At 31.4% G+C, this 13,693-nt stretch overlaps 1 protein-coding gene and 1 pseudogene across 1 annotated transcript; one reads left to right on the top strand and one right to left on the bottom strand.

Moving 5' to 3' along the window:
- Positions 1 to 6,296: 6,296 nt before the first annotated feature.
- On the bottom strand, positions 6,297 to 9,746 carry LOC109789076 (putative HVA22-like protein g). The gene is made up of 7 exons (XM_020347941.3): positions 9,510 to 9,746; positions 9,311 to 9,378; positions 9,100 to 9,198; positions 8,524 to 8,580; positions 8,371 to 8,434; positions 7,725 to 7,934; positions 6,297 to 6,854 (listed from the first exon to the last, which is right to left on the bottom strand). The coding sequence occupies exons 2-7, from the start codon at positions 9,340 to 9,342 to the stop codon at positions 6,507 to 6,509; spliced, it is 810 nt and encodes a 269-aa protein (XP_020203530.1). The 5' UTR covers positions 9,343 to 9,378; positions 9,510 to 9,746; the 3' UTR covers positions 6,297 to 6,506.
- Positions 9,747 to 10,950: 1,204 nt separating this feature from the next.
- On the top strand, positions 10,951 to 12,708 carry LOC109791511 (CBL-interacting serine/threonine-protein kinase 5 pseudogene; annotated as a pseudogene).
- The last annotated feature ends 985 nt before the right edge of the window (positions 12,709 to 13,693 follow it).

Genomic DNA, 13,693 nt, shown 5'->3' with positions numbered 1-13,693 from the left:
ATAATAAATTTAGATAAAACGATTGTTTAACTTTTTTAAAAGATAAAATATAATTTATTATATTAGTTTTGCAAGGTTATAAAATACGACTCTAAAGAAATATAATCCATCTGCACACAATTGTATGATACATAATCAAGGGTCGTTCAAACCCATCAGCACACCGCTTTCTCAATTCAATTAGTTAAACAATTTAATAATACATATAAAACAACATAGGATTATCATTTTGTTCAGATTCATCTAATAAATTTGACATCCACATTTCTCTTTATCTCGAGCGATAATTCCACAACATAAACACATTCTATGTAGTCTTAGCCATTGCTTCATACTTTCTTCGATGACCTCCTCTAGATTCTCCTCTATAGATACTCTTAGAGTTCATAAAGATGCATAGAAAAGACCTAATCTTATTTTTTGATTTTTAAAAAGCTTTTAGGTTGGAATCAGAGTCCAATCCAACTCCTCCCTCGCTACCTACAACCTTTATTTCATTTTATTTAATGAAAATATTTTATTACTAACCCAATTAATTAGATTAATTAAGTGAGAAAATATAATTATTTTCATAAAGCACTATTTTATTTTATTTCATGAAAAATAGTATGTTACAACTCCATCCTCTAAAAAGAAATTTGTCCTCAAATTTTACCTATTACAAATAACTTTGTATATGCACTTCCTTCATCTTGCTCTCTAACTCCCAAGTAGCACTCTCAAAAGTAACTCCTCCCTAAACAACCTTAACCAAAGGAATATCCTTACCTCCGAGTTATTTAATCATTCGATCCTCGATTCTCATTGGTAAGGTCTAGAGTATTAAGTTATCTCTAACCACAAGATGGTTTGACTCTATCACATGTGATGGATCATGGACATATTTTCGAAGTAGGGACACATGGAAGACATTACGAAGGTTTGACAAGTGTGGAGGTAAAACAACTTTATAAGCTACTATATTGACTCTCTTAAGGATTTGATAAGGACCAATGAAATAAGGGGTAAGCTTTTTAAACTTTAAGGCCCTACAACCCTAGTCCACAAAGTGACTCAAGAATACATGACCGCCTTCTTAAAACACTTAAGTTTTTCCTTCTCTTATCAACATAACTTTTCCTACCCACTCTATGATGCTCTCATCCTATCTTGGATCATCTTAAACTTTTTCATAATTTGTTTCACTATGTCAGGTCCTAACATAAAGTTCTCATTAGGTTTACACCAACACAAAGGTGTCCTATACCTCCTCCCATACAAGGCTTTGTAGGGTGCCATCTCAATACTAAAATGGTAGCTATTTTTGTAAGTAAATTATATTAAAGATATAATAAAGCCATCCTTTCTTCTAACACACTAGCTCTAAGCAAGTCTTCTGAGGATTAGATGGTTCTCTCGGTCTAACCATCGGTTTGAGAATGGTAAGCTGAACTCAACCTTAGTTTGGTTTCTAAGGTTTGGTGAAGACTCCCTCAAAATCTAGAGGTAAACTTAGGGTTTCTATAAGAAACAATGTTAGAAGGCATGTCGTGCAATCTAACAATCTCACTAATGTAAAGATTAGCCAATCTCTCCAAGTAATACATAATGTTGACAGGGATGAAGTGAGCAAGCTTAGTTAGTCTTATCCACTATAACCTAGATGGAATATTCTAAACTCTTTGTGGTCCATGAAAACATTATCCCTTCCACTCAGGCACACAAGGGTTGTAACAAACTCGACGATTTCTGATGTTCTACCTTAGCTTTCTGACACACACTAAGCATGCATACATTGCAAATATGTTTCTACTCCTTACAATTTTTTTTCTTTGTTTTTCATCCTTGTAAAATTCAAAATTATTTAGAAGGTTATATGACTATTCCAATTGCTAAGTGGTATTGATATCTGCCTATAATACTTTATTTGTTTGTGACACTTCTAATTTTTTTATAAATGATTAAAATATATGTTATATTTATACACACACCTTAAAATGATCATTAAAGACAAAAAATAATAACTTTAAACTTTAGAGGATGAAAATTAAAATATTTTTTTTATAGAGACAAAATCAAAATTTGTTTATTATTCAGAAACTAAATATAATGTTTACAAATTTTAGAAAGATGAAAAATAAAGAAAAAAATTACAAAAACTAAAATTATAATTTATTTATTTCACACAAACTAAAAATATATTTAAACTTAAAATAAAAAATAACGTTAAGTCAAATGAAACCATGGTATGTGTTTAAGAAAGAATTTGATTGATAGTAACCCACTTTCAAACTAAAACAACTACCTTATTATTTCTCTATTTCATTTGAAAGACGCGCAAACTCTCATTTGAAAGCACTAAAACATTAAATCAAACATGCCTTTAATAGTTTTGTAAACGTATAATGCCTTTGTGATGCACATAGAAAGAAAAAATGATCAAGGAGCATCGCATCTCAATTCACAAAACCCGGAAAAGTGATACCTTTTAATATTGTAATTTGCGGTTGACAAATCAACATTTGGGGACTCTTTCTGCTCATGATGTTCCAACGTGGTGTCAACTTAATTTCCTCTCTGCTTCTCTACAAGTATGACTTAAATTGTTATAAAAAAGAAATAGTATTAAAGTTGACTTTATTATTATTATTATTGTTGTTTTCACATAGCAAGTATTCTATTTAATATCTGATTCTTACTTTGTTTTGTTTTTAGCTTTTATTTTAATCTTTATCAATGTGTAGAATTTGGTAACACACTTTTACTTATGATTTTTGTTTTGACATTAGGGTACCTCGATCGTGTTCACATGTAAGCACCTTAAAGACGATGCGATCATGTTAATGATAAGATCGAATATAATTTCATCAAAAAAGTTTGGATGCAATTTATCTTATTAGTGATTATCTTTTGATAACCTGTAATTACTTTTTCAACTCTTCTTTTAACACCTTCGTAAGGTATGGATACAATTAATCTTATTAGTGATCGCATCAATTAAGAAATCCACAATCCACCAATTTTTTTTTTACCTAATTACATATGCAATATACATAATATTAGTATAATAATAATAATAATTATATATAATAATTATTATTATTTAAAGAATAAGCATTTAGATACATAGAATATATATATATATATATATATATATATATATATATATATATTATTTTAGTTATATATTATATGATAATTTTTAATAATATTTATAAATGTAAATTATTCTAACAAATATTTTAACAATATTTCCTCTTTTAAAAAATAAGCTAATGAGGACATAAATCCTAAATCTTAAAAAATTAGATACTGCAATGTCTTATGTTAATTTTCTTTTTTTAAAATATAAAAAGTCCTAATTTCACAATATAAAAATAAAAAGAAAAATTCATAGTAAAAAAATAAAATAATTGTTGAGTCGTAAAAGGAGGAGGATAAGAGTAAAAAACTTAAGGGAAGGAGAGAAATCACAGTTTTTATGCTAGGAGGGTTCTTCCCCCAACTAAGATCCATTTTCTTCTCATTCTACTCACAGAAATCCTAACAAATTCATTTTATATATATATATATATATATATATATATATATATATATATATATATATTGTAGAGATTATGATATCAATTTCATCTTTCACCTTTTTCTTTTCTTGACGTGTGTTATAAAAAAAATTACCAATTAAAAGTTGAAATTTCAAGCATTTTTTTGTGTTATATAAAGGAACAAATTCAACTACATAGAATAAAATAAAGCAAGTCAATTAAAGAGAACGAACAAAAAAATAGAGCCAATCAATGACACTATCATTTACATATCGAAGTTTCACAAAATAGGGAAATAAGATGAGAACAGTACTACAATATGATATATGAGCAATGAACAATAGTGCAGTATTATTAGTAGAGAAAAAATGGAGAAGACACGAACATAGAAAAAAAAAGATGAAAAACTCACTTGAAAATTCTTGAAAAGTCACTTCAAACAATCCTTCAAAATCCGATGGGTTTGGATGAAATTGTTTTATGAATTTGGTATTTATAGATAACACTAGAAAGTCCTTCAAAATCCATCTCACACAACAATCCTTTAAAATCCTTATATTTTTAAATACCAATGGATTGTTTTTAAGTTGTAAAAAATCTCAAATGAATACCAATGGATTTCAATAGACTCTTTAAAAAATCTTGAAAATCCATATTGAATACCATTGGATTGTTTTTAAGTGACATAAAATTCTGATTGAATACCAATAAATTTTTTTACTCAAAAAAAGTCTTTTAAAATCCTACGAAATCCTAAACGAATACACCTCCTTAGTGTTTCTCATAAAAAATCTAATAATTTTTATTAATATAGTATTAACAAGTCACATTATGAATCAAAATCGAAAATTCTAATAATTGTCTTCTGATATATTTATATTATATAGAATATTTTTTATTTATTTATAAAAGTATATTAATATATATTTATAAAGTTATTAATTTATCTATAAATATACTTATAATATATATAAAAATTTTATTTAAAAATAATAAATATATACTATTTGATACATGAATATAATTTTAAAACTATATATTTATAAAATAGTTTAACAATTATATAATTTTAAATATTTATGTATATATATACCCATATATTATAATTTTAAAATCATTAAATTTTAAATAAAAGGACTATAATATAATACTTGAAAAACTAAAATTATTTAATTAAAATTTGAGATATGAAAATCGTATAACTTCAATACTAGATAATAATACTACAAATCTCTTTCACCTTTTAAGTAACTTTTTTTTATAAGCAAATTAAATTAAATTAAAAGGGAGCACAGGGTACTCCAACCTATACAAACACAAGTTTGAATTACAAAGAAATAAGAGTTAGTTGTCAATAACTATTAAACTAAAACCATATCTGCTTAAACAAATTGAAAACCTAACTGCAAACAAATTACAACAAATACCCAATTACACCTACACATCACCAAAATGCAAATCCCGATATCCACTTCCAGGATCGTACTTTAAATTAGAATTTGAAACCCTTTCAAACCAAACCAAATTACACTTATTTATAAATATATATTTTTTCCAAATACATAATGCATGAACACAAAATTAACACATAACATAAAAAAGTGTTTTATAAAATTATAAGTTACTAAAATGTGTTTTTATCTCAAAATATGTTATAATATTTAAAAGATATTTTTATAAAATTATAAATTACTAAACCAAATTTTAGAATGAAAAATGATGATATATTTATAATGTTCAAAAATATTTTTTTAAGTGATATATTACATATATGAAAAAAAGTATTTAAGATAACAACTAAAATTATATTAAAGAAATATTGTTACTAAGATAATAAGATAAGAATTGATGTTAAATACATTGTTTACATAGTTTAATTTATTTTTTTACATATAATTGTAAACAAATAACATATTTTGAATTAATTTTTAAATAAAAAAATTTAAAAATCAGAAAAATAGATCTAAATCAAATAATAAAAAAATAGTTTGATTTGATTCAAATTTTATAATTTATTCAATTTAAATCGGACTTAATTTTTTTTATTTGATTAAAATAATATTTAAAGCAAAATAAACACGAGACTCCTAATCCTTATTTTGAAGGACAGATTTAAAGGTAGAGTTGGATCCGGAGAATCTGAAAGAGAAACATAATAATAAAATAAATAATAGGAAAAGCAAGCCGTTGCAACGAAACCGCGTGTGTTAATTTGTTATTGTATCGTTGTTCCGTCCTTCGAAAACTGAACTCGAAAAAGACCCATTCCCATTATCGTGCAAACGTGTTTCCGTGTTCGTTAATTGAGCAAAGAGTTCAAGACTCTCTCTTTTTTCCTTCTCATTCTCTCTCTCTTTCTGCAGAGTTCAACCATGGCCAACCACTCCACAACTCCAAAAATATCGCTTCTCTCCGTCAAACCCCCCTCTTACACTTCCCTCAAAGACGTGCTTCCATTCTCCGCCGCCGCCGCTGTCAACTCCCCCGCCGCAAGCCACCACCACAACCGCCCCGTCCCCATCCGCAACCGCCTCGTCAAGCAGGCCGCTTGGGCCTACCTCCAGCCCATGTCCGCTTCCCCCACCGGCCCATCAGGCCCACACTTGTTCCGCCGCCACAACCCTCTCGCCGCCTGCCTCACCTTCCTATGCCACCACGTAACCCGAACCTTACACCGAATACTCCACGCAATCCCTTGCTTCCCTCGTCAATAGCATAATAAAAACGTCTAATTTTTTTCCTATAGTCTTTTTTCGCTTACAAACACGAAAATAAAAATTAAAAATTCCTTCTTATTGCAAATTCCAAATGTATATGTCGTCACTGGGATCAAAGTGTATACATATATCAACGAATCACAATTTTTGAGAAGCAGAACTAATTTGTAATTTGAATTTTGAATAATTTCAATTCCCCGTTTATTATTAATTTCTTTTTTCGAGGAATGAGATAGAGTTTGAGTATGTACAATTGTTGTTGTTGTTACTGAAGTTTATTATTGTGTGTGGGGGTTCGCGGGGTTCGAGGACTGTTTGGGTTTGAGTCCAACCGTCTGAGCCTGGCACGTGCGGCGCTGATTTTGTCTTTGATGCTGGCGCCTTCGTCGTCCATAGCTACAGGTTCGGCGTCCCAAGCCTCTTCCTCGCCCCGAACCTCCACGGTTTTGGTCTTCTTTGGTATGGAGATGTTGCGGTGGATCGTTGCCTTGGTTGGGGTGGCAGGGGGGCTCGGAGGCCACTTCTTGCTTTTGCTTAGGCTGCTGCTTTGCTTCATCAACGAGGCTTGGGTTTCGCTTTGGGTTGAGGGCTCTTCTGCGGCACTTCCGTTTTTCTGCAATGTGGGGGAATTCACTTTTCCTCAGTCACTATTATTTGCAAATGTAAATATTCTTTAGTGTTTAATATATTCTACACTTGTTAAGGAAAGAGATGTATGGTTTGTGATTGGTTTGAGGATTGAATATGATTTTTGTTTTCACTAGCTAGTTTTTTCTATTACTTTTTAGTTTTTATTCTTTTTTAAATTTGGTATGACATGCATTTAGGTATGCCACCACGATTGCTATTTTGAGATGTTGTGAAAGTTAATTTGTTTAGATAGATGTTACATCAATAGTGGAATCATTCTCGATTTTTATTAAATTAACGAGACAATTTTTAAACAATAAAATCAATGTTTAACACTAATAAAATATTAAATCTATGATCAACTCACAACTTGAGAGAATCAGAACAAATGGGTTTTTATAATTTTTTTTAAGGATCAATGTTGCTTAACCATTAGGAAAACAGATTTTCAAGTTAAAATAAAGGTTTTTTGTGTGTGGAGATAAAATAGGGCCCACTAAAAACAAGTTGGAAGCTAGTCGGGTTTTTGTGATTGAAATAGAAATACAACTAATAAATATTCTTAAATCCTATGTTGACCCAAGAGAGTTAACAACCGATATTAAGTCTTGAATATGCTTTTTGATCGAGATACATACATGACGAGACACGATTGATACGTGCAATATCTTCAACTAAAAGAGGGATAATCGTAAACTTTGAGAAACCTCAAGAAAGTTACTTTTTTATTAGCCTTGATTTACAACTTTGTGTGATAATGACGTTGAACAAGTCAAACATATATAAAAAAAAGGGCAAGGGGTATTAAGAAACTAGCTATGTTGTTCCTATTTAAATGGAGAATTTAGTTTACCTTATTGTGGGTGGAAATTTTGGAGGATTGAGAAACCACGTGCTGAAGAGCCTGAACAAATGCAGTTTGGCCAAATTTGGCACAATATTGCCAATAAAATATGATAAAATCCCATGCTCTAGCCCTCCACTCTAGCAATTTCCTATCAATGTCATTTTCATGCTTTGACACAATGGGTCGTAACACAACTTCGTAAACATATCCTGTTCCCTGCATGAGGCAACATTTGTATCATCAAGTTGAAATCAACCATGCATCATTTTTTTTTTTTTTTTTTTACCTTAAATCAAGTCTACGTAAATACATATCAACATTCTTTATTATATTTGGACCAGTTTTATTAAACCAAACGTGGATCCAAATTATTTAGTGAGACTAAGTAAAAGTCTACTGGATAATGTATTTAAAAGGGTGTGTTGTTGGGTTCCTCCCATCATATCCACACTATTTGAATAACATTACTTTTATATCATTTTTAAATACGATAAAGCATATAACATTAACATCCCAAGGCACACATAATAATCTTTTTTTCCCTCAATCAAGAAAGCTGTGATGGCAGTATAACAAAGTATGGCCTACAAATATCATTAAAATAATTCGAGTGCAAGAAATAGTGTATTAAATGGAAGAGAAAGAGGCATGCCTTAGTTTTGGGATACCACAAGTAGACAAAGAGCACCAGCTTCATCTCTCCATACATTGGCAACCTTCAAAACATTTCAGAGTGAATTTACTGCTCTAAGCCAAATCAAAAGGCAACAATGTGGAAAAATGTTTAAAACTTGGGATTTCTTACCATCCAACAAAAAAATCTGTAAACTTTTCCAGTACAGTGAAAAGGGCCACTATGATCCTGCAAATGAGAATTCAACTTGCATTTTAATAGGATGCATGACCAAAATCCGCATGATAACTTTTTTGTTTTTCCTATTCAATCAACCTTTTCTGGTATTCTTAACCCCATTAGCAAGAAAAAAGGACAATAGGACATGTGTTTTGCTTCTATGCTAAAAAATCAATATCATACAAGTTCATTATCATGGTGATTCTTCCCTCTGCTCTTCTTTACAATGTATTGGCCTCGGTTTGGATATTTCGTAATATTCTTTTGGCCAAAATTTGAAGACTCATTTTTTAACACTTGACTCATTGATGAATATATGCCTTAGTTTTGTGTGTTAAAATTTCTTCAGCGTCGTAATTAAGGTTTTAAATTGAAGTTTGCAATAGTGTCACATGCATTTGCATTTAAAACAATTAAGCACTTTAACCGCTACGTTATTAATTTAAAGTCTTGATCATATCATAAGTGATTCTGTCCAACATCTTAAAATTAAAAGTCCAATTTCAGGAAATAATAGTATTTTTGTACCAGTATTTACACCAGAAACGAAGTTCCTCAATATCAACCCTATTTTTCTCCACAGTTTTATAGCATTCGAATCCAGGGTATGCATACCCCAGAGCGAGTCTGCAACAAAAAAAATGGATCAAGAATGTGACATGACATAACATAACAAATGATTCAAAAATAAATTGGAAAAGATTCATATATATATATTAAAAAAAGAAAAGGGACGTACATAAGGATTCGATTAATGAAATCTCCCAGCATTTTCAACCCTTAAAAACAACACAAACAGTGTAATATCTGAAAACCAAAGCAAGCAACTTGTCAAATTATGAATAAAAATGTTAAAACATTTTATGTGTGCAATTTGGAAAATGCCTCGAATAAAAACAAGAGAATGGGACTGTTTTACAAGGATCAGATGAACTTACAACTTAGGTTGTTGTGAGTCCCACGTTTGAGAGATTCAGAGGCACCAATAAATCAAACCGTTGGTCTGGGAATTGGGGTGCCTCCAAACCCAATTCCTAAGGGAATATTAACGACTTGAGATTTTATACTTTAGAACGTAATGTGGTTAAATCCTCTGGAAGAATGGCCTCTGATTCTCTCTTCCTCTCAAACAAAATGAGGAAGAAGCCTTAGATCTTAGGCAACAAAAAAGGCTACGTCCATATAAATAGTGGTGGTGCAGTTATATTTAACTACGTGAACAAGGGAAATGTTTTCCAATATTTTTTTAATAATAGAAAATTGGAGGAGAGAGAAAAAAGATAAAGAGGAATTTCTTGGCGCAAACGCTTCGCTTCAATTTTTGACGTAACTATCTGAGTTTGAGGGATTTCTTTGAACGTATTTACGGTTGGGAAGGCACTGAATCGAGGGCATTTTGGTCATTTCGCTCTGATTTGGTGTTTGGTTTTCATTTGTTAATACGAGGAAAATATTTGTGGTAGAGAATATATATTATGAATGGTGCCACAATAGTTAATGCTTAATTTTAGATAATGTAATGACACTGTTGATGAATGATGGTGGATGAGCCACCTGGAGAGGAGGGTGATTACGAGATTATCACCTTGTTCATTCAATTAGACCTCGTCAAAATCGTAATGAATATCCAATAATCCAACATAAATATATTGTTTTGTTACTACATGTTAGCATTAAAAGGTAGTGATGATCGATTATTGTTAAAATGAACAAAATGTTTGTTGGGTAGAGAGTTGAATAACTAATTAATTACAATAAAAATTCACATACATTTGACTTGAAAGGAAATAAGAAAAATAAGAGAAAACTAATAAATATGATAAGTAAGATAATGCAATAAAGAGGTGTAAGTAAATAAAAAAATATCAATATTAATGTATATAAAGAAAGAGGAAAAATCTCTTAATAAGAATAAGTTTAGTTAGGCTCACTTTATATATCAAATTTTAACAATTTAATTATTAAATTAAAAGTTCTTAATGTATAAATTAACTGTGAAATTTTTTTAAAATTTTAAAAACTTTTTGATGTTCCATTTCTTTAATTCAAATTGACGGATAATCATAAAAAATATTTTATATGTTAATTTGAATTAATGAAATGAAGTATTAAATAGTTTACATTCTTTTTTTAAAATTTATAGATTTGATTTATGTATTAAATTTTTTTAATTTTATGATTAGATCGTTAACGTTTGATATAAAAATAAGTTATTAAATAAAGTACGTTTAGGTAAACTTATTGTTAGAATAAGTAGATATCTCTTTATATATATATATATATATATATATATATATATATATATATGCATATGTATGTGTATATGTATATAATGTGAGAAGGAGAAATTAATTTTTCATAACCATATTGAGCTTAAAAATGGTAAATTCTCTGACGGACCAGTTTAACAAGTGGTGTATGGGTGGTGAATTAATAATGACCGTAGATTAGAAGTTAAAAAAAGTAAATGGTTGAGATTGAATTTAATGTTTAATTTTGAACAATTGCATAGTAGTCCTTTGAAATTTGTTATTGACGGACATTTTCTATTGTCTAGGATTCCGTTTAGTATGGGTGAAGTACGACTCTTCCACGGTAGTGGTGGTGTTTTGTTACGATTCTAGCAATAGTTTGTTGAGAAGCATGGGTGAAGTACGAGTGTGGCACGGTGGTCATGTTTTGTTTGTCGCAGGCCGCAACCCTTGTGAAAAGGGTTTGTTGATTGTGGAGTCGGAAGAGCGGATTGATGATACGTTAGTCAGGGTATTGTGTAGAACAAGAAAATTGTGGTGGGTTGAACATCGTTCATGGCTGAAGTTTTGGTTTTGTTGTTTGTTGGGAAGCATGGGTGAAGTACGAGATGGGGCGGGACCTGGGGCAGGGAAACTTCGCCAGTGTACCACGGGAGAAACCTCGAGACCAACGAGAGCGTGGCCATAAAGGTCATAAAGAAAGAGAAGCTGAAAAAAGAGCGACTGGTGAAGCAGATAAAGCTCGAGGTGTCGGTGATGAGGCTGGTGCGGCACCCCCACATCGTGGAGCTGAAGGAGGTGATGGCCACCAAGGCCAAAATATTCCTGGTGATGGAGTACGTGAAAGGCGGCGAACTCTTCTCCAAGGTGGCGAAGGGAAAGCTCTCGGAAGACCTCGCCAGGAAGTACTTCCAGCAGCTAATAAGCGCCGCGGCGTCACCCACCAGGACCTGAAGCCCGAGAATCTCCTCCTCGACCAGAACGAGGACCTCAAAGTCTCCGACTTCGGACTCTCGGCGCTCCCCGACCAGCGTCGCGCCGACGGCATGCTCCTGACCCCCTGTGGGACCCCCGCTTACGTGGCACCCGAGGTCTTGAAAAAAAAAAGGCTACGACGGCTCCAAGGCTGATATTTGGTCCTGCGGTGTCATCCTCTACGCCCTTCTCTCCGGCTACTTACCCTTCCAAGGCGACAAAGTCATGCGAATTTACCGAAAGGCTTTCAAAGCTAATTACGCTTTCCCTCCCTGGATTTCCCCCCAGGCCAAATCCCTCATTTCCAACCTCCTCGTTGCCGACCCTGCTAAGAGGTTCTGATCCATTCCCGATATTGTCAAGGATCCTTGGTTTCAAATTGGTTTCATCAGCCCCATTGCGTTTTCCATCAAGGAGGATGTGCTCATCCACAACCTCGATTTCCACGACGACCACCACCACGAGGCTAAACCTCCCAGGCCCTTTTACAATGCGTTTGAGATTATTTCCTCGCTCTCCCACGGTTTTGATCTCAGGAGCTTGATCGAGACCAGGAAGCGCTCGCCCTCAGTCTTTATATGCAAGTTTTCTACTTCCGCCGTGCTGGGGAAGCTTGAGGCCGTCGCCAACAAGATTAACTTTAGGGTCACCGACAAGAAGGAGTTTGCGCTGACCATGCAGGGGGCGGAGGAGGGCCGCCTATCGCACCTGCTAATCGGAACTCCTACAACAAAAACGCCACAATAACCTGAACGCAAATCAACTGATGATGCACGACCCTGAAAAACAACATAACCCTTCATAAACTATCAAACACGGACAAATATAAACATTACAAGGACGACTATGCAATTCTTAAATTTTACTCATTACTTTATAATCTCAACCGTTCAATATTTTAATATTATATCTACGGTCATCTTAAATCCTAAACATGCTACACGGATGGACTACTTCCTAAACTTGACTATAAGAGACTTCACCCTTAAAAATTACCTAATTCTTTAATTTCACTTTCTCTTTTCATTGTTATTTAATTTTTTAATTTCATGTTATTACAAATTCTGAAACAATGTTTTTAGTAGTAGAAATAATTTTATCATAGATCAATTTATGTGAAAGGTGTATTAAGAAAATTTTGAGTTATATTCTTTCTCTTATCTTATTAGCAAAAATAAGAGAAAACCCTACTATAAGTCATATATATATATATATATATATATATATATATATATATATATATATATATATATATATAAGGTGTTATAATTACACCGGTGTAACTTTTATTAAGTATTATACCGCTCAATAACTTTATATTCATTGTGAATTTTGTAAATTCAACCGTTAGATTGAAAGTTCATATAACTTTATACATGTATATCAATTTTTGTTAAAATTGAACAACAACTTGAAGGTAATCAAATTATTCACATTTTAGTGTATTTTGAAATGAATATATTACGTCAATTTTGTTATATAAAAATGAAGTATCAAATCATCTTGAATTAATATAAAATTTTGTAAATATAATCTAAGAGATATGAACTTTCAATCTAATGATTGGATGTACAAAACTCACATTTAATATAAATTTATTGAACGATGTAATACTTAATAAAAGTTACACCGGTGTAATTATAACCTTATATATATATATATATATATATATATATATATATATATATATATATATATATATGAGTTCACTTTATATTTATTTTTTATTATCGAATCAGGAAGTAACATCTTATTTATTATTGTATATATTTTAGGTTTAATATGCATAAAGTGATAGAAATATATAGAATGAAAGGAGGTAAAATGAAATTATCAAATCTTACAATTTTATTTTATTATTTTAAAAAGGTGAAACAAAATGGAATAATATCTCC

The sequence above is a fragment of the Cajanus cajan genome, chromosome 7 (genome assembly GCF_000230855.2).
Source record: "Cajanus cajan strain Asha chromosome 7, NIPB_CcT2T_4, whole genome shotgun sequence".
Taxonomy (NCBI): Eukaryota; Viridiplantae; Streptophyta; class Magnoliopsida; order Fabales; family Fabaceae; genus Cajanus; species Cajanus cajan.
This window is presented reverse-complemented; position numbering and strand designations above follow the sequence as displayed.